Source organism: Myotis brandtii, unplaced genomic scaffold, assembly GCF_000412655.1.
Source record: "Myotis brandtii unplaced genomic scaffold, ASM41265v1 scaffold535, whole genome shotgun sequence".
Taxonomy (NCBI): Eukaryota; Metazoa; Chordata; class Mammalia; order Chiroptera; family Vespertilionidae; genus Myotis; species Myotis brandtii.
In genome coordinates, this window is record NW_005369964.1 from 554,053 (window position 1) to 576,286 (window position 22,234).

The 22,234-nt window shown below is 38.1% G+C and overlaps 1 protein-coding gene across 14 annotated transcripts in view; it reads left to right on the top strand.

The window, feature by feature from the left end:
- Positions 1 to 22,234, top strand: part of UNC79 (unc-79 homolog (C. elegans)) — a 238,074-nt gene that overhangs the window by 47,811 nt on the left and 168,029 nt on the right. For 7 of the 14 annotated variants that reach the window (XM_014549084.1, XM_014549090.1, XM_014549092.1 and 4 more), the window contains exons 1-4: positions 5,146 to 5,170; positions 5,916 to 6,036; positions 12,379 to 12,683; positions 16,096 to 16,266. In XM_014549084.1, the coding sequence (XP_014404570.1) occupies positions 5,146 to 5,170; positions 5,916 to 6,036; positions 12,379 to 12,683; positions 16,096 to 16,266 (622 nt within the window). Of the gene's footprint in view, positions 1 to 5,143; positions 5,171 to 5,915; positions 6,037 to 10,886; positions 10,905 to 12,378; positions 12,684 to 16,095; positions 16,267 to 22,234 lie in introns of those variants that run through there. The other 7 variants (XM_014549096.1, XM_014549088.1, XM_014549086.1 and 4 more) reach the window with 4 other exon arrangements.

A 22,234-nucleotide genomic window follows, 5' to 3' on the forward strand; every position in this document is an offset into this window, starting at 1 on the left:
ATAGAAACATCAACCATGAGAGAGAATCATTGATTGGCTGCCTCCTGCTTGCCCCACACTGGGGATCGAGCCCGCAACCCAGGCATGTGCCCTTGACTGGAATCGAACCTGGGACCCTTCAGTCCACAGGCTGATGCTCTATCCACTGAGCCAAACCAGCTAGGCCTGTTTTCTTCATTTTTATCACAGCTTTAACAGTTGGCTTTCTTGGCTATTTTCATGAAGAAACAAAGTTTAACCACTGCCAAAATCCACTCTCCTCCTCCCTCCTTTTCTTTCATCCTTACTAGGACCCTGCATAGTCAGCACCCACTAGTCACTGGGCAGAAGTAATGGTGAATAAGAGGCATAGTTCTTGGAGCCGAGTGTCCATTTGGGAGAGATAGTCAGCAATCACCCAAAGAAGTATATAATTAAAAATTATGCTAACCACTGTGAAAAACATTAGAATAGGATATTATAATACAGAAACATCTGGATGGAGGTTAGGGAATCAATTTAGACAGGGAAGTCAGCAAAGACCTCTGTGGGGAAGTGACAGTTTAAGTCAGCCTTGAAGTATGAGTAGGAGTTAACCAGACAAATGTGAAGGGAAAAGCATTGTATGAAGAGGGATAACCACGTCGAAAGGTTTTCAGATAGAAAACAGTTTTGTGTGTTCAAAACTGGGGCAAGAGCCAGCGTTTCTGACTCTTGTGTTATGACATGAGGTTGGAAGGTAGGCAGGAACCTGATATAATATGTTAAGTATTTTGGATTTTATTGAGGGCAATGGGCAGCCACTGAAGGATTTGCATGAAACTGTATTTCAAAAAGATTTGTTTGGCCCGACTGGCGTTGCTAGTGGTTGAGCATTCACCTTATGAACCAGGAGGTCCCAGGTTCAATCCCTGGTCAGGGTACATGCCCGGGTTGCGGGCTCTATCACCAGTGGGGGACATGTAGGAGGCAGCTGATCAATGATTCTCTCTCATCATTGATGCTTCTATCTCCCTCTCCCTCTCCCTTCCTCTCTGAAATTAATTAAAAAAAAAAAAGATCTGTTTGGCTGCTCTGAGAAGCAAGAACTGGAGAGAGGCAAGAGAGAACAAAGAAGATTTGGAGCTTTTTAGCATCTACCAGGAGATGATGGTGCCCAGTAATGATGGTGAAGATAACGAATAGAAGACAGTTTGTAGGTATCTTTTATTGGTAGTATTGACAGGACTTAGTGACAGGTTGGATTAAGGGAGTGAGGGAGAAGGAACAGGTGAGTCAAGGATGTTTTTCAGAATACTTTGTCGAAGTGATTTGCTGGATTATATAGATGGCGGAGTATGTTCTTTTTTTGGGGGGGGGAGGGAGTGAGGGAAGAGATAAAAGTTCAGTGTAGGACATGTTTATTTTATGATATCTACCAGATTTCCAGTGGATAAACTGAATAGATGAGGTCTGTTACTCAGAAGAGCTACACATCTGGGATGGAAATACACATTTAAGAGTATTTGGCACACACAGCGTGAAAGCCTTATGGACGGAGGGGATTGACTGGAGACAAATGCAGTCTAGGGCTGAACCATGAGGAATTCCAACGTTTAAACATCAAGTAATGGGGGAGATGGCAGAGCACATTGGGAGGGATACACGAGGGAGGTGGGAGGAAGATGAGGAGAATGTGGTGTCAGGGATGCCAACGAGAGAAAGTTTCAAAGAGGGAGGGATGGACTGTATGGAATGGGTCGAAGGTCTAGTAAAATGATGACTGGAAAGTGCCGATTGGATTTGGCAACATGGCAGCTCTAGAGGACGGTGGAAGAAGCAGATTCAGTGCAGTGGTGGTGGTGGAAGCCAGGCTGAAGTGAGTGGATGAAAGAAATGGAAGTGATGGAGAGATGAGAGAGTATATGTAATGCTTATAATCTTGGCTCTGAATGGAGAGACCAATAGCTAGAGGGAAACGTCAAGTTAAACAAGAGGCTTTTAGTTTCGCTTTCACAAACATTATTTGAATGCTTATGTAAATGTCTAGGAGAGACAACTGTCGGCTGGAGGGCACTGGCGTGGAATGGGTGTTTGATAGGGAAAGGAAAGAAGGCAATGCAGGTAGGCTTTTGATACCGTAGGTACTATGCTAGGTGATTGGCACAGTAAGTGATTTATTATTTACAACAGCCCCGTGATGTTGGTATGATTATCCTCAGATACAGATGAGGAAACTGGGGTTAAATGGAGACAGAGCCAAAGTCTTAATCCAGAACTATTTCATTTCAGAGCTCTCACTTAGAGTCTCTTAGATTTCTTCTCTGATGGGGTATTAGTCAGTTTGCTAGAGCTGTCATAACAAAGTACCATGGACCTGGTGACATAAATAACAGAAATTAATGTTCTCACTGTCCTGGAGGCCAGAAGTCCAAGATCAAGGTGTTGGCAGGTTTGGCTTCTCCTGAGGCCTATCTCCTTGGCTTGCAGATGGCCAAGACGTCTTCTCTCTGTGTCCTCACATGGCCTTTCCTCTGTTCCCACGCATCCATGACATCTCTCCTGTGTCCAAATCTCCTCTTCTTACAAGGATACTGGTCAGACAAGATTAGAGCCTGCTCTAAGGGCCTCATTTTAACTTAATCACCTCTTCAAAGGCCTTACCTATCTCCAATATAGCCACGTTTTGAGATTAGGACTTCAATATATAAATTTTGGGGTGGGGTGGCATTCGGTCCATAACAGATGCTGTCTGTTTTCTTAAAGCATAAGGAAAAGAGTGGTTGTGGGAGAAGTTTTGAAGAGCGTAGAGATGGATGAAACAGTGATTGCCTAAAGGTCAGTTGAGGCTGGAGATAATTTGTGTATATCCATCCAACCCAATTATCTGGTTTTCTGCGGTAATATTCAGGTATAAGATTAGAGTAAAAATAAGAACTGAGTGCTGTGATGAGACTGCTGGGTGCTCACATGGGCTTGGTGGCCAGCCAAATGACCCTCTCTTCTGTGCAAAGTTGAAATGTAAATGAGTTTTAGTCACATCCTCATCACAATTTACAGATTACTATATGTCAGGGACCTTTCTGGCTGTCCTCAAATAGTTGCAAACATGAAAGTTAAATAAATCTATGAATTTGTTGCATTCACCAGTGCAAAAATTAACTTGAACATTTTCCCAACTGGTTCTAGATATTGTCTTTCATGGTTACTCACCAGTATCTTTGTTCTTCTTTCTCTTCCCCCTTTCTTTCTATCTTCACTCATCACTTATTTATTGAGCATGTACTAGATGTCTAGCACTAGGAAGAAAAAGAGTCAACAATCTAGTGTGGGAAACAGATATGTATATGTGCAAAAAAGCCCCCAGGTTATAAGTGTTATTATTAAAGTAATAATTTATTTGTTCATTTATCCCACAAATACATCGAGTGCCTCCTAAGTGCCAGGCAGTGTTAGGCGTGGGATAAGATATGGATAAGATATAGTTTCTGCCTTCAAGAAATTTACAACCTGGTATGGAAAAATAAACAGGTAAGTAAACAAAAACAATACAATGTGTTGTTTGTAAAATATTAAAAGATCTCAAAGAAGGGAGTGACTTGTTTCTGCTTTCCCTTGCATGTTCGGGCATCCACTGAAAGGAGACATTGCTGAATTTTGACAAAAAATAACTATAAAAATGAACATTCATTTTTTAAAAGACATTTCCGAATGCTTGCTATTGTTGTATATGGACAGTTCTGTAGCTCTTGAATTATGAGCAAGCATTGAGTTGTGGGATCTATGGCTTTCCTCCTCATTTGAGCTTATTGTCCACAACTTGCACTATCAGGTGGTGGAATGATTAACCTTTTTCTGAAATACTCAACAGAAACCTGCTAAATATTAAAGGTTGAGAAAAGTCACAGTAACAGAATGTTACTGTGATGTTGGGTGAGCAGAAAACATATGCTGGCCTGCTACATATCTCAAATATTTGGGGCTTGAAACTATGTACTAACATGGGGGTTCCCTTTAATGTGATTTTATAAAAGATGATGAGCAGCAGATCAAAAATGCTGAGAAGAAAATGGATTTTTGTAGATTATGTAATTGAAACATTTTATTTTTTAAAAATATTTTTTTATTGATTTCAGATAGGAAAGGGAGAGAGAGATAGAAATATCAATGATGAGAGAGAATCATTGATTGGCTGCCTCCTGCACGCTCCCTACTGGGGGACCGAGCCTGCAACCCAGGCATATGCCCTAACAGGGAATCCAGCCATGACCTCCTGGTTCATAGGTTGACGCTCAACCACTGAGCTACTCCAGCCGGGCTGTAATTGAAACATTTTTAAAGTATCACTTATTTTTCCCTTATCTCAGGAAAAAAGTTATTTTTACAACCAGATACTTACCAGATTAATTACGACAATGGATATAACCTTGTTGCTTTCTTTAGAGGTGATGTGCTATATACACACTCAAGGTCTTATCCGCAATCGAGGCTTATTTATGTTGGAAAATACTAACCATATTGTGGAAATGTGTAGGTAGTTGGAGAGAGAAAAGAGAAATTTGATAAGTGGTATATGTGAGATTTAGAATCAGGGAACAATAAGAGCTGAACATTGCTTTGATGTCATGCAGTGAATACCCACTACCTGCCTTTTGACTTCATTTCACAATGGTATTCTAGAGTATGCCATAGTGGAAAGGGCACCAGGGTTTATAAGTTCTAGTCTAGCTCTGCGGTTGATGACCTCATGTGCCTCATTTCCCATCTTTCAAATGAAATGGTTTTGGAAAAGGTCTTTAAGGCCCTTCTAGTTCTGATATTTCATCATCCTGGGATTCTATGTCCCATGCCTATCAAAAGCATTTTGACGTGCTTTAAAAGAAGTTACTTAAGCTAGAATTTCAGTTAGAACACATCCAGGAGCCTATTTCCATGGGCTGTTGGGAACATCATGGCCTTGCTTCTCCAGGACTTGATTTGTCTTCTGTTAACTGCTGACAGTGAGCCGTTCCACCTAAAAGGCTCCCTTGGTAGCCTTAAAGATTGAAAGGACAAATGGACAGTGTTGAGAGCTCTGTGGAGGAGGCGACCTGAGAGACATTGACCATCATGACCCCTTGGGATTTGCAAAGAGGAATGACTAAAACTGGGCCATGCACTGCAGCCAGGTCAAAGGTCAGGTCAGGAATGTGGACAATGCTGGTGACTCCAGGTAGGTCTAGGAGGGTCAATGAGCCTCTTGAGTCCCTCCTGAATGTCGAGGAGATCTGGGCAGCCAAGTTCAGAAAGCTTAGGAAGCCTTCTAATTTCTGAAATGTCTTGAAAGAAAAATGTGACATTAATTTTTTTATTACCACCCAAACATTGTATTCTTATTTAATACTAAGTTAATCTATCCTAAATATTGTTGCAGTTAAACATTTGCTAAGCACGCTTTTATGAACACTTCCCGAGTTAAAGGTCTGGTTTCAACTGATGCCATTGTGCAATGAACGCCCTCTATTTTAGGATTTGTAAAGTATTGCCGAAAGACCTTTGAGTTTTCTCCTTTAGTTTCAGTTAGGTAATATTAAATATAATTCTCTGGTGGCAGAGATATATGTCTATTATTATTTTGCTAAAATAAGCTAACTTGGGAGTGATTATAAAATAATTTGGAGTACTGTCTTTCTTAGTGATAAAAAAAGGTAATGGCTAATTTGTGAAAAAGTTATTAAACCAGATAACTAAAAATAATTTTGTGTTCTGATAACAATTTTAAGAAATTAAACGTCTTTTTGTAATTGTTTCTGCCATGGAATTCCAGCAAAAATTTACATATTTTTAAAAAATACTGATTAAATTCCTGTATCTGATCATTAAAACTAATAACCGTATAGCTAATACACAGTACAAGATGATTCCTCTTCTTTTTCTTTTTTTGTTTTTTGTTTTTGTTTTGTTTTGTTTCTATCTAGTTGCTTCCAAGATCCGGTACTTACAGGAATATCATAACCGGGTTCTCCACAACATTTACCCTGTACCTTCAGGAACAGATATTGCAAACACCCTGAAATACTTTTCTCAGACCTTGTTAAGGTAAGCTTTAAAATATCCTCTACTTTGAAAGAATTTCTAGGTAGCACTGCTGAACTGATTGGGATTTAAATTTTGATGGAACTGAATGTTTCGAAGGACCTTACGTTTTCTAGTGCTCTGCCAGAAGAGTCTGGACTCCAGGTCCCTGGGTGTCTATAGCAGATCCGATCACAGGCCTGAGTGAAAGAAAAACAGGGTTGCATGGCTTCTGCCTGCGTCCCTCAGTAGAACGTCTTATCAAGAGATTTATATAGTGATAAAAGTTATATGTCTGGCAGTAAATAGGGAGTAGGCTTAAAAGAAGAAACTGTATTGCTATCATTAAGAATAGGAAGCACTTACGGTCTTAAAGAAAGTCAGAATTATGTAGCATTTTAGGTTCATCAGTAGTATATCGTACTGATGTATAATATATAGTATTAACATATATCATATGGTACAATATATGGTAATAACAGTTATTTTTAATTTGTGTGACACTTCAAGTGTTCACCATACTTTACAATTGATATGGAAATTCTCTGGAGGACCAGGAAACAACAACAAATACTGTCTGCGTTTACTGTAACGTAGTGACAGGAGGGACCTATCTGCTTCACAGTTCTCATTAGGAAAAACAAGCCTTTCAAGAAAAGACCCAATCATTTGGGAAATAACATCCAGGAAGTGAGGGGAACACTTTATTTTCCATTAAACTCTAAGGCTAAGTCTCTTCCGTTACCATGGTCTTCTCACTCCAAATCTGGTTTTGGAAACATAGCTTTGACCTGCTACTGTTTCTTTAGCTATATAACAGCAAAAGTTTGGTAAGACAGGTACTAGGTAGGGAAAGAACACCAATTTGGAATGACCGCAGTGGCACTGGAGTTCACTGTGGTTTGAGGCTTTGTGTGGGCAGATTGAACGCTTTGTAGAAAGAAGCTTCATGCGGTCAAGTCAGTTACTAGCCTTCTGCAGTCCTGCTATCACTTTGTTCTTATCTTTGGAGTATCTTTTCTTCTTTAAAACCTTTAGTGTCCCTGTTCTGTCTTAAAGGGATTCTGTTGATCAGATTCATAGATTTCATACTTGCATAGTAAGTTTAGGGCCTTGTTATAGGATATTTCCCTTATTTTCAAATTGCAGTGGAATGATTAGCTCAGTTTTCATAGTAATAATCAGATAAATTTATGCACAAAGGCATCTGATTCTGTTCTCTTGAATTCTCCTTTTGTCTTTGAGGTCAGTGTCCTCAGTGGGAAACACTTTCCTTTATCACAAATTTTGAAAGTTCTCGCATGGAGAGGTACTTCTCAGTAAGAAGCAAATTCTGAATTCCATTTGCAAAGAAACTGTGACATCCTAGTTGACACTTGGAGCTTACTGCGTAGGTCTTAGTCATTGTGCCAAAAAGTTAAGAAATTTAGGATACTGAAGTAATGTTTGCAAGACAGGAAGGTTCCATTTTCTTGGGCAATAGATCATTAGAATATGGTCATGGGTCATAGCATTTTAATGATCAAACTGATATTAAGGTATTTTGTTCAAGCGGCTGTTGGAGAAGATTCTATGCAATTGAGCCAAGTCCGTTTTCAAAGGGAGACATCAACAGCTACCACTAGTAATAACACTAACGATAGCTATCATAATCATAGTAACATTGTATAATAATAATAGTAATTATATGTGTCAAGCACTGTTCTAAGCGCTTTTCATGTATCATCTCATTTAATTAATCCCTTATAATAATTCTATGCAATAAGTGTATTATTAAAAATTTTTTAGTTACAGTTTACATTCAATATTATTTTGTATTGGTTTCAGGTGTACGGCATGATGGTTAGGCAATCATAGCCTTTTATATAATTTTTACATTCAGAAGCACTTCTTGCTTTTAGAATTCAGATACTTGGAAGGAAATAAGAAGAAAGAATTAGAGGTGACTTTTCATAGAGTAACCCTCTGTCTTTCTATTTGGATATTGTCAAGGATGCTAAAATTATTATTATGATTAAAATATGCAACTTGAAGTTTCAGTAGCTTCATTTGAGTCAGAATTGCATTTTTAAAGTAATAGTCCTCTGATATTCTTGCATGCATATAACTCTCATTGATTTCAGTAGACTTTTGTACATATTTCCAAAGGCAGTAATTATCCTCGCTGTTTAACTTCAATTAATTTAATCCACAGGAGAGGAGAGATTATGTTTAGCATAACTGACTAGATCAGCAGTTGAATAGTAGGAACCTAAGTGTAGGAATGGACACACAGTTTGCACACAACTTCAGGGTTTAGTTTTTTTGTTTGCTTTTAGTATTAGAAGCAACTATGAAGTGCTGGGGTCCAGCCCCAGCAGGTCCAGGGGTCCCCAAAGGTGTGGACGGAGTAGGCGAAGAAGGAATGACACGGAGGCAGCATTCAGGTGATCATCATAGTTGGGTTCCTCAGCCAGGTTCTGTCGCCAGGTTCTCCTGCCAGGTTCTGTCTAGGATCTCCAACCAAGTTCTGAAGCCAGGTTCTAGCCAGGGTCTCCAGCCAGGTTCTGTAGCTAAGTTCTAGTCAGGTTCGGTCGCCAGGTTCTCCAGGTTCTCCTGCCATGTTCTGTCTAGGTTCTCCAGCCAAGTTCTGTAGCCAGGTTCTGTCCAGGATCTTTTGCCATGTTCTCTCCCTAGGTTCTCTCTCTAGGTTCTGTCTTCTGTTGTCTTGTTACATCTGTATTTATACCAGTTGATTTTAATCCTATCAATTTCTATTCCAACGGGTAGGGTGTTTCTTATCTCCATTCCAGGGAGTAAAGATTATGTAGCTTAAGCGTGATTGTTTGTAGTTAAAGTGATTAACTACCCGCCTGGCACTTAGTTAAGGGGTTTTATCTCCTCCCTAACTTCAGGGAAAAATCCCTACCTGGGGAAACAACCTTTCTCGGAGAGGTGACCTTGGTTAAAACACATAGCGCTAAGGGGAGCAAACATATTAAGAACAGTATGCCATATACGCCAGGTCCCTTGAAACATGCTGTGCAGATGTTTCTTCTCTGCAGTGACTGTGTCAAGCAGCAAGGATGGACCGGCTCCCGGCAATGAAGATCATCTAATTTAATCCCCCCTCACTGCTACCAGAGGTGTCTGTCCATAATTAGAAGCATTCAGGGCCATGTTTTAAACATCTAAGGTCTTTAAGGTCCTTGCCTTTTACCTGGCAGAACATTTAAAGGTTTCGTCTTCCCATGTTAAACATTGTCTCTCTTCTGGTGCCATTCAAGCTGGTAGTACAGAACATCTTTTTAAAAATCATTAAGTTTGGGGAAAGTTACTTGCTGCTAACTCTTTAGAAAAAGTTTAATATGTTTTTAAAAGGGATTCTAGCCTCAGTTTGATATCATAATTGAATTATAATGTCTGATCACTTAGGAGGAGTATATAGCTCTTCAAATTACTGATTTGAAGTCTACAGAGAAGCTTTAGAGCATAGCATGATCAAAGAAATTTTGTTTGGTGCATAAAGTCAACTCAAGTCAACATTTATAATCTTAGAGAAAGTTTATTTTATGTATTAATTTTCTGTGCTATAAATACCTTGGGGCAACTTCTCATCTTTACCAGCACCCACAGAGATCTTTTCTCGATTTCTCTTGATGTTGGAAGTAAATGCTTGATAAAGAGGATCTCAGGAGGGAGAAGGAAAGGTGAAAAGTTGGATGCTGAGTCAAACTCTTCTGAGCAGGACGTTCTTAATATTCTTTTTGGTTGGATGTACAGACCTCTGGGAAAGAATTTCAAACGGGGAAGTTGGTTTTATGATTCCCAAGTTAGACAGTTTGGTTGGGGAAATAGGTGTGTGTGTTTTTTTCCTGAATAAAACTCACAAAACATCATAAAATCACAATACATTGTACATTTATTCATGAGCCCTTCTTAAGTTTTTCCACAAGTGAAAACATTTCCTTACATTGAAACATGAATGGTAATTTAAAGCTGGTTTCATGGATAACTCATCCTCAGCCATTTTTCCCCCTCAATTTCACCTACTTATTAAATCTGAAGGCAGCGAGAGAGACGTTTACTGTTTTAGTGCTGACAGTCTTCCCTCCCTGCATGTCTGAAGCTGTTGCTGCTATCATTTGGGAATGCCACATATACAGGAAGGGAAAAATATCAAAACAGAGTCTCCAAAGTTGATTTACTAGTATTTGTCAAATTATATCAAACTTTGGAAAAATAGCAACGTATATTGGAAAATATAATGTGCTGTATTTCCCCTACCAAGGAAAAGTTTGATGAGAGCACTGTACTTGATTGAAAGGATAGTATTAATATATGATAAAGAGAACATTTTATTCTCATTGGCAAAGTGTTTTTTTTTTTTTTATACCACTGCTGTAAGATCCACGTCTTATAAATTTGGAAAGATGCTGGTAGTTGGCTAATTTAGGGCTGAAGTTTGGGAAATAATATTTCTGACATATCCATTGTGATTCTAAAGGTATTTTCAGCGGGATAGAATCCTATAGGATTAAAATAGTTTTTTGTGGTGACTGGGCTTATTATCAAGAATATCACATTTAAAGGTGGTATTTTTAGGAGTAATTGAATTATGTGAGGAAAGTATAAAGCCTGATGGAAAACGATGATATTTATATTAGATGTAGACAGGCAGGGGTAACGAATGTTGATATTATCCCATTGTAAAGTAGAAGCTTACAAAGTTAAATACATCACACACAAAAAAGGTAAATTAAATCCCTTTAAAAATTAAAAAAAAACAACCTTACACTAAATCTTAAGTTATTTATTGCTAAGAAGTGTTACATAACTATTCTGAAATTATTTTTATTATTATTGATTGTTTTTCCCTCGACATTGGGGAACAGAAGACAAAGGAAATCGAGGTAAATTAGGCACATGGAAAACAAAAAGCATGTAGTTATTTTTCTTACATTGTAACATATTTTGCACTAAGAGTAAATAAAAATAAATGTAAATTTGGAATAGCAAGCATGCTTGACACTAACCAATTCTTCACCCCACTGTAAAATTTATAAATGTAATATCATTAACTAAGAACTTAGTAATATTTTATTCACATAGAATAAGTGTAAAACAAGGTTATTTTTATGTAATGAAGCGTTTATAAATTGTTATGTTTTGATTAACATATAAAAGCACGTAAGTGCAGCAGATATTATCATTATAATGTATAGCTATTGTCTTTAATGATAAATAGTATAACCTCATTTTAAAAAATCTAAACATTTGGCTATGTAGTTATTTTTTCTATTTTTAAATTAACAACTTTTCTGCTTTATCGCTTTTACTAAAAGGTTTTTATTTAAAAATGAAGGCTAAAAGAAAGCCAATATATTTTTTATAATTTATTTTTATTCCCCTTAAACTTTTTGTTAACTTTCTAAATTATCTTTCCTCTAGTTTTTTAGTGAGTTTTGTTGAATAATAACGTAAGTAGCAGCAGTAATATATGAGATCTTATTGTATGATATGCAGCTACCTGGCAGATACTGCTTGCTTAGTCTTTAGAATTTTGAAGGTAACTATTTAATAAACCATTGTTTGTATTCATAGAATAAAATGTTTCCTCCCCAACATGCAAAATTAAAAACACACACATAAATAACCATTATCATTAGTTCACAAACATATGCTACGGACCATTTAATATATATTATTTTACAGCTTTTCCAATGTAGTTTAGCTAACATTTTAGAAATATGTATTATTTCTAAATTCATATGCCTGTTTAAACTTCATTATCTCAAATGATACTGACAGAATGTCATGAAACAGTATCATAATATACATATAGACATTATTTTGATGCAATAAACATGTGATTTTTAAGACTTTCTTAATAAACACACATGTTTATTCTTTGCTAAAACATGTTTCTGCAAGTGCCATACCTATATTTTGCAAGTTTTATTTACCTGATTAAGAAAGTCTTGCTAAAAACTTCCTTTGTTTTGAAAGCTTTTTAAAATTAAGAATAAAAGCCCTATCTTGGTAGACAAAGCCGCTACTTTTCCTTCCAGGAAACTTCTTCACCAGATCGATAAACTGTAAAACATGGGTTTGGCACTGAAACATGCATTTTTATATTTTTGCTCCTTACTAACCAGATAACACATGAGATGCAATGCAACTTCCGCAAAGTAAACCTTGCCTTATTGGTATCTGAGCACGAAGCCGTGTGACCTGTCCTAGATTGGCAGATGCTCCTGGTGTGGCAATTGCATCTTATGTGGGATATATCTGGTGTTTTATTATTTGTTTTAGAGTGTCATTTCAATGTAATGTGCTGTTCTTTGTGTCTTTGTTGTCTCTTTTTTTTCTTTGTCCCCCCAACAGCATTTTGTCCCGCACAGGGAAGAAGGAAAGCCAAGATGCCTCCAATTTGACAGTGCCCATGACCATGTGTCTTTTTCCTGTGCCATTCCCACTCACCCCATCTCTAAGACCGCAGGTCAGTTCCATCAACCCTACTGTTACTCGCTCCCTCCTTTACAGCGTCCTGCGAGATGCTCCCTCTGAACGCAGCCTGCAAAGTCGTGATGCTCACTTGTCAGACTACCCTTCTTTGGACTATCAAGGCCTCTACGTGACTTTGGTGACTCTCCTGGATCTAGTTCCTTTACTACAGCATGGCCAACACGGTGAGCATTTACTCGAAAACTTTGAGAATGTACATGTATATTTATGGAAGCTGGAGACTGTTGTTATTGGAATAAATGGCTTGAAAGGTCTCTGTGTGGCTAAAGCCTTTCATACACTGAAATTTAATGATGATGTTTTTCATCCTAACATTTCGCTGTTCTATGGCCAGAGGGATGCTATCCAAGTGGGTCTGAATTGGGGGCGAAAGGGCCGGGGAGAAGAGAAAGACTATAACAGGAATCTATCTCTGCTTCCCTGATCTGCTTATCATGGAAACTCTTGTTGAAATGATTTGGGAGCTAAGACTTAAAAAGTTGCCCCCTTGAAAATGTAAGAGGTGGAGCTTGAAGAGCAGGTCAAATGCACTGACTTAATTCTGTGATTTTTTGGGGGGCCACATCACAGAATCTCTCTGGGACTCATTTTTCCTGTCTTTAAACCCAGGAAATTAGATAAGAAGAAATCTCTAAAGAAAAAGAAATCTCTAAGAAGTGTTGCCAATGTAACTAACAACCAGTAGTTAATTACAAAATGTTGGCTATGTGGTAGAATGTCTATATGCTGTATATGGTGTACAGTGAACAGTAGCAGTGGTGCCTTAGGACAGAAGCCCGAGAACATACTTCTTAATTCTTCCCCTTTCTTCTGGGTGTCTTTAGTCAATTTCATTATCTTGCTTGCTTACCAAATTCTTCTAACCCATAAAAACTAGTCCAATAATATCTACTGCTCAACCATTCAGTGTTATAGTTGGGTGAATCAAATGGGAAACCATACAGTAAGAAAAGGGCTTTTTGCAGAAAATGAACTTTTAAAATGCCAGTTTTCTTAACTTGAAAGCACTGAGAATTTGGTTTCTGGAAGGATGATACCAAAGTTTCACTGTACAGAAATATTGGAATTTGGGAAATGGGTGGGTGATGAGGGGTTATTTTGCTTTTCAGTTATGACTAACTCTCCTGTGAGAATGCTTAATGGTTTATTTAGTAAGATGTGTTCTTAATTTAAAAACAAATCTACTTTCATAAAAATGATGAAATGATCATTATTGAATTTGTTTTTGCTTATATTTATAATTCTGTATTATAGTGAATATAAAAACTTAGAAATTTGTAAGCTTGCTTATCATATAATTTTGTAGCTGTTTTAAGCCAAGTCACTTTTATTGTGATCCTATCCTGATTCAGAACTTAAAGGAGATGACCCTTTGAACAGAAGGCTGCCAGAGTTGATTGTGTGGTGAGCTTGTCAGTGCTCTTCCTTTGTGACTCCAGTCCTGAGTCATCCTGGACCTGTCTGGTCCTGGGCTGGGCCACTGTGTTAGGCAGCTGATCTTTATCTTCAGAGCCCCTTGATTAAGATAGAAGCATTCACTTTGGTGACTCACAACTCATGTAATTGCAATTAATGTGTAAATTATGACAATTTCAGGGGGGATGATTTGTATTTTTGCTTTTATACCCACAGCTATTTTGTGACTTTTCACTGTTATGTATATACCGAGCTCTTGTTCTGCATAACAAAGCTTGAAAGATAGGGGGAACCTCACTAGACCATCCCTTAGAGGTTAAAAACAGTACAGCATTGTTTCTCTGAGCATCGTCTGAACAACATCAGAATCGCTGAGGAATCTTGAAACATGGAATTCTGGGTCCCAAGCCAGGATTTCTGAATAAGAATCACTGAATTTTAAACCAGCTCTCTGGATGATCCTTTTGTACACCAAGTTTGAGAACAAACTGCGGCTAGGGCTAGAGGCTGTGTCTGCACAGGGGGCAGTGCAGTGTTCCCAGAAGAGTCCCATTTTTGTCTCAGTTCAGCCTACTAACTCTTAGGAAATCCTGGACAATCACTCCCCTTTTCCAGGCCTCAGTTTCCTCATATGAAGAATATTCCAGGTGGGCTCTCAGGCCCCTTTCTGTGCGAATGTTCTGGAAGTAGGCTAAAACGCAGCTGAGGTGTCTTTTTATGCACAGCCTCAGTTAATTACTAGTGAACCACCTGTGGATTTTCTGTGTCTTCACTGGGAACCCAAGGCTGACTGACCTTGCTCCCAGTGGATAGTGTGGCCACATCTTCTCTGTTGACAGTTGATTGCTTGCTGAGATGGCACATTAATTTTAATGAAAATCAGAAACGACATTAGGCATCCAAATAGCACTAAGAAGGTAAATCTGCAAAACAAACACGTCTAATAGTTTTCTTTTATAATGAATATGAAAACCATCAAAATCTTCATTGTCAAGTCAGTGGCTGATGACCTATATTTTGGGAGGTCCAGAATTCAAAATACACATTCAGTGCAATGGGATTTGGTCTACATGCATTCTAAAGCTAAATAGTTGTGTTTTTTCAAATTTCCTCTATTGTTACTCCTTGTGCAGGCAATAATAATCATAATAATACTAACATTAATAAAATGGCTAATATATGCAGAACGCACATTATGCATTATGTTAAGCACTTTACATTTATCTCATTTAAAGCTCCTAACAATCCTTTTAATGAAGTGAGGTAGGTACTGTTCCTATCCCCATTTAAAAATGTTGATAGATTATTATTAGGTGGCACGTTCTTCTGTGATAATCGATAACTAAATACTCAGGGACATGCAGCAGTAGTTTACGGCTTCCTTTCTTTGGTTCATCTGAAATCTGCCCTGGTGCTGGGAGATGCAAATTACCTTATTGCCCAAGACTCCAGATGTAGGAAGATTGTAGTTTGGTTATGGGTTAGAAATAGCCTGTTTTTGTTAATCCTCAACCGAGGATATTTTTCCATTGATTTTTTAGAGAGAGTGGAAGGGAGGGAGAGAAACACAGAGAGAGAAACATCAATGTGAGAGAGACACATCGATTGGTTGCCTCCTGTGCATGCCCCAAAATATGTGCCCTTGACCAGGAATTGAACCCAGGACCCTTCAGTCCGCAGGTCAATACTCTCTCCACTGAGCAAAACTGGCTAGGGCTAGCCTGACTTTATATCCAGTCCTGCCCTTGACTTTTCTAAAACTTCCAGTGAGAAAATAGTTTAACATCCTGTGCCACAGTTATCTTGTGTAATAAAAATGGAGGTAAGAATGCTGGAAGGATTTCGGGATTCATTAGCCCATGGACAGTGCTTCTGATTTATGAAATTGAGGAGTAATATGAATAACAAGTATTACTAAAGCTTGATAAAGTATTGAGGAAAAGCTCATATACTAGATATTTATATGTCTTAGTGCAGTCATTTATTGAGTAAATGCTGTATACTTACTATACTGAGTAGTATGTTTTGGAACTTTTAATAGGAAGGGAACAATAGTTGCTTATAATTTAAATCAGTTCATAAAAACTTAGAATGTATAATTAGCATATTTTGTTAAATGGCAAAATATTCAGCGACTGATTACTCAATTTTCTTTTGTAGATCTTGGACAGTCAATATTTTATACAACCACGTGTTTGCTGCCCTTTCTCAATGATGATATTCTGAGTACTTTGCCCTACACGATGATATCAACGTTAGCTACCTTCCCTCCATTTCTGCACAAGGATATTATTGAATATCTTAGCACATCTTTCCTACCAATGGCTATATGTAAGTTCAATCTTACCTAATACCAGATTATTTTTATATATTGTACAAATGGAAATTGCTTTTGCTGTTTGAGGCTATAAATTTTCAAGATTATAATGAAATCACTTGCTATGGACATGTGCCATGATTTTAATTCAGTCACTTCAGCATGAATATTATGATGAAAACCAAAGATGTGGAAGATGATTATACCTTAGAATTGTTTTATTCACATAGTTTGATCTTATGCAATAGGAAGAGAGAACATGACAAGGCACAGTTTATGTTTCCTAAATATAAATTATGGTATTTTTTTGCCACTTGAGAAAAAAAGGGGGAGAGAATGTTGCCTCAGCTGTAGAAATAGTTATCTTTTGCATTTGAAGGCTGTAAGTTCTGATGGGAAGAGCAATAGATAAAGTCAGGATATGTAGATTCTAGGCTCAGTTCTATCCATAATCTGCTGTGTCATGTTTGGCAACTCACATAGTTGAAACAACATCTCCAGAATGATGATAGCATCAGCTTTCTCTCACAGGGGTGTTGTGGTGATAAAGTGAATCAAAATATATGAAAACACCTTGAAAACAGTTAAGGCTTGAGACTCATGTGCAAGTATTGTCAGAAACATGGAACTGATTTGAATTCTATTTTGCTTTTGTAGACTTAATTCTTCAGGCTTTCCAAACATGAGAGCAAAGAGAAAAAAAGTTGTGTTGTAGCTTTTATGATAAAAATCCTCCTAAAATAGTTCTTGTAGAAATGGATTATGAATTATCTATGTTTCAGTGAATAGTCTGAGATTATTATGTTATGGCTTGAGGGCTTAAATAGATCTCAATTCAAATCATAGCTCTACTACCAACTAGCTGTGTGACTTTAGGCAAGTTAACTAACCTTTCTGTTTCTTACCTGTAAAATGAGAATAATAATAATGGCTGCTTCATGGGGTTGTTGTGATAATTGAGATGTTGATTATGCTAACAGATTGATAAGATGCTAGCACAATGCCTAGTGTTCAATAAGTGTTAGTTTACTTCTCTCCTTCTCTCAACTTTTGTTCTATAAAAATACCTTTATTGGTCACATTCAATTCCTAGTGATCATTTTTCACCATTTTAATGTTATGTACTTATGATCTCATTAAAGTTGCTGCTCTGTAAATATATGTACCTTTGAACCACATTTATGTATTTTATAATCAAGTTTAATTTTAGCTATGGAATTATAATTTTCATGTCTTTTAAGCAAAGAGTTTGATTTCTGACTAAATTATGTAGTGATTAAAAAAAATTAGCAGACTGATTATACCATTCAAGTAATAGAATATTTAACCATTTTCTTTTTTTGTTCTGTTTAACCTTACGGACAAGTACTTGTTTATGGCTATAGCCTTAGAAAGGGATGGCCATTTAGAAAAAATAGCAGGTGAGGCTGCATTTTTGTAATAATTAATCCAAATCACGGTATTCCTACTTTTTAGGAATAAGTTAATTTGGGGAGAGGCATTGCATATATCAGGCCTCTGAAGTTACACTTAAGACTGTTCAGGCATTGGGACAGCTGACAATTTGTTCTTCACCCTTGATTAATTTCTACTTAATTAGAAACACAGACCCCAAAACATGCCGTGTAGTCACACTGAAATTCTAATGTATTTAAGTGTGTGAACTGTGGCAACTGAGGAGGACAAAAGAGTAAGTTTACTTTATAACATATATGCGAATTTTAATGCTTATTTGTGGAGTAACTTGCTATTCATTTACCGATATGAACAAGTCTTATGTGTCTGAGACTTAGTTTTTATCAACTGTAAAGGAGGGGTTTGGAAAAAAAAGTTCCCTCTCTAAGGTTATCTCTGGCATTAATAATCTATGTGAAATAACATCAATCTTATTTTATGTCAGACGCATATCTCCTGCTAACCCAATTGCTGATCTGGTTCATTTATTTTGTTGCTCTAGTTTTAGATTCTTAGTTCTGATTTTCATTTCTCTTCACCGTTCCTGTGGTTCAATGATAGCCAGTTTTTTTCATCTTTAAATCTTTGAAAAATAATTTGTAGTACTCACTTTAAAGTCAAATTTTATTAAATGGTTCAGGTGTTTCTTTTGTTTCTTCACAAGGGAGGTACAAAGACAGACCCATAGATAGAGGGGTCAGGTTCTAGATAAGCCGTGGGCAAACTACGGCCCGCGGGCCGGATCCGGCCCGTTTGAAATGAATAAAACTAAAAAAAAAAAAGACCGTACCCTTTTATGTAATGATGTTTACTTTGAATTTATATTAGTTCACACAAACACTCCATCCATGCTTTTGTTCTGGCCCTCCGGTCCAGTTTAAGAACCCATTGTGGCCCTCGAGTCAAAAAGTTTGCCCACCCCTGTTCTAGATGAATCATGTTAAAATGAACTGATGTGATAATGTGTGTCTGATGCTTGCATCTATGTTGTTTCTATTCTTTGGAAATTGTTTCAGTGTCTAGAAATTCTAACTGAATCAAGAGAGTAGCGTTTAACTTCTTTCAGAATATTATTTCAGGACTGAGGTGTTAGGATGAAGGATATTGCATTTTCTGAATACTTGATAAAGTCTTTAAAACAAAGACACTTTTTCCTCAAAAAATTAAAAATGGAACTCCCATTTGACCCAGTAATCCCACTTCTAGGAATATATCCCAAGAAATCAGAAACACCCATCAGAAAGGATATATGCGCCCCTATGTTCACAGCAGCACAATTTACCATAGCTAAGATTTGGAAACAGCCTAAGTGCCCATCAGCAGATAAGTGGATTAAAAAACTGTGATACATCTACACAATGGAATACTATGCTGCTGTAAAAAAGAAGGCACTCTTACCTTTTGCAACAGCATGGATGGACCTGGAGAGCATTATGCTAAGCGAAATTAGCCAGTTGGAGAAAGAGAAATATCATATGATCTCACTCATTTGTGGAATATAATAAACAACATAAACTGATGAACAAAAAGAGAGCCAGAGAAAAAAATATTTTAGAATATAAAACAAAGACACTTTTATCTCTTTGGTATGGTGTTCTCAAGGTCAAATGTAAAACATGGACAGTTTTTCAGGTATTAAATGATTATGTCATTAAGGGCCTATAGAAGATGACATTCTGAGCTCTAACATGGGTCTTATGAGGTACCACAGTTCTTTCAGTTTAAGGGCCATCCATGGATATCAGTTGTGTCCTTCATGTCATTTTGTCAATAAACCAATTACTGTGCTTCTATTTTAAATAAGTCCTTTTGAGATGCAACAGAGCAAATTGCAGTTTATTATGAAAATTTCCTTTGACATAACCTTTTTAACGCCTTCCATAAATAAGATATACTTCTTTTTATTCCAAGTTTGTGCAGTAGGCTTTGTTTATAAATAAAACATATATATTAAGGAGTTACTGAGAATTGAAAAAATCATTTGCATTTCACCATGGAAACCTCTTTTTTTCCAATAAAGAATCTGTGATTTGTGGACTGAATTGAAATATGGTTGGTGGGAAGATGATACTTTGGCAGAGAAGAGAAAAAGCTGACCCCTAATGAACATTAATTGATGTAGGCTATGTTATTTCAAAGATAATTATAAAGCTGAACAGTTATGTCAGTGAAAGATGCTTCTGGTCTGTGTTGGTAGCCAGGACTGTGCAGTCTCGTCTAGTTTCTTTCTAAGTTAAATTTACCCCCAAAGCTCTAGCTCAGTGGTTCTCTACCTTCCTCATGCCATGACCCTTTAATACAGTTCCTCATGTTGTGGTGACCCTCAACCATAAAATTATTTTCGTTGCTACTTCATAACTGTAATTTTGCTACTGTTATGAATCGTCATGTAAATATCTGATATGCAGGATGTATTTTCATTGTTACAAATTGAACATAATTAAAGCATAGTGATTAATCACAAAAACAATATGTAATTATATATGTGTTTTCCGATGGTCTTAGGCGACCCCTGTGAAAGGGTCGTCTCAACCCACAGGTTGAGAACCTCTGCTCTAGCTGGTTTGGATCAGTGGATAGAGCATCGGCCTGGGGACTGAAGGGTCCCGGGTGGTTCAATTCTCAAGGGCACATGCCCAGGTTGCGGGCTCGATCCCCAGTAGGGGGCAAGCAGGAGGCAGCCGATCAATGATTCTCTCTCATCATTGATGTTTCTAGCTCTCTCTCCCTCTCCCTTCATGAAATCAATAAAATATATATTTTAAAAAAATTTACCCCCAAAGTCACTTACCCTCAGGAAAAATAAAGGTTCATTTAGATCTTTGCATTGACTTCAAAGCAATTGTCTGACTTAATTGAGTACCTGGTTCTTGACCATTGGCCCTGGTTATTTTTTATTCTACTAACACTACAGAGGATGTGTATTATGTTCCTGTGATCTCCCAAAATCTAATAAACATATTTTAAAAAGACAGTAAAAAACCAAAATAAGATATTGATGGTTTTTAAGTAATTTTTTATACATAAACTCTGTTTTATTGGCTAATGATTGTTTTTAGTAAGGTAGGCCTACCATATTTTAAGAGTTTATTGTTGAAAAAGAACCAAGATGGCGGCATAGGTGAACACCTATACTTGCTGCCTCTCACAACCACATCAAAATAACAACTAAAAGGCAGAACAACTACCACCCAGAACCGAGGGAAAGCTGGCTGAGTGGAAGTTCCACAACTAGAGAGGTGAAGAAAGCGCATTGAGACTGGCAAGAGGTGCGGAGGCGCGGAAAGTGCTGGCACCTGGATGTGCTGCTCATTTAATTGGGAGGGAGATACAAACTCCTGCTTGCTCTGAACTCCAGTTCTGGGCGGGAATCTGGGGGACCCAGACACATACGGGAAGAAACTGGACTGTCTGGCATCGGGACAGGAACACGAGGGCGGCTTTCTCTCAGAGGTGCTTGCAGCGATCATTGTTCCTGCACAGGGGCACGGGACGCGGGGACCTCTCCAGTGCAGGGCTGACTGGCAGCCATTGCTGTTTGCTCCACCCTGGTGATTCCCAGAGACATCGCCCCATGCAATTTACAACCCCACCCAAGCTGTGCACATCGGCTTTTGCATATGAATGGCCTGTGCTCTCTCCCCGCTTAAACCTGTCAAACTGCGGCTGGGTCAGAGAGCCCCAGAGCTTCCATAAGAAGGCCCAATGCCCGGCAGCAGCAGCCTGACTTGCTTCACAGCTGGGCCTCATCTGGGCACTTTCAAACCCCATACAAAGAGGAGGAATATGAAGATGTCTCTGTAGCTCCTGCTGGGCGGCCCCAGACAGTGGCTGACCTTGCACCTCTTTGGAGATCCATTAGCCAGTATACCCAGTGGTCAGAGTGAGACCATACCAGATTACAACTCTTCACATCCATAAGAGACACACTCAAGGAGCAGACTCAGTGAGCACCAAAGCCCCACTGAAGCAAGTCCTGCCCCATAAGGGGGTCTCCTTTGCAACAGATCTTCCAGTGTAGACACAGCTGGTCATCGCAGCCATTTGGCCTGAAGGTCAATTCCTCCCAGTGATACCAACAGCAATCAAGGTATCACTGTGCAAACAGCCCACAAAGGGGTGCATCTCAGGTGACTGGGGAGGCTGAACCACTGGGCCGTATAGGACACCTACACACAAGGCCACTCTATCAACTCAAGGAGACTTAGCAGCTACCCAGTACATAGAAACAAACACAGGGAAGCAGCCAAAATACGGAGACAAAGAAACAGGTCACAAATGAAAGAAATGGATGAAAGCAAAATATTGGATATAGAGTTCAAAACCATGGTTATAAGGTTACTCAAGAATCTTCTAGAAACCTCGAGAAATTTAGTGAGACCCTCAAGGATATGAAAAAGGACCAATCAGAAATTAAGCATACACTGACTGAAATAAAGAATAATATACAGAGATCCAACAGCAGACTAGAGGATCCCAAGAATCAAGCCAAAGATTTGAAATACGAAGAAGCAAAAAACACCCAAC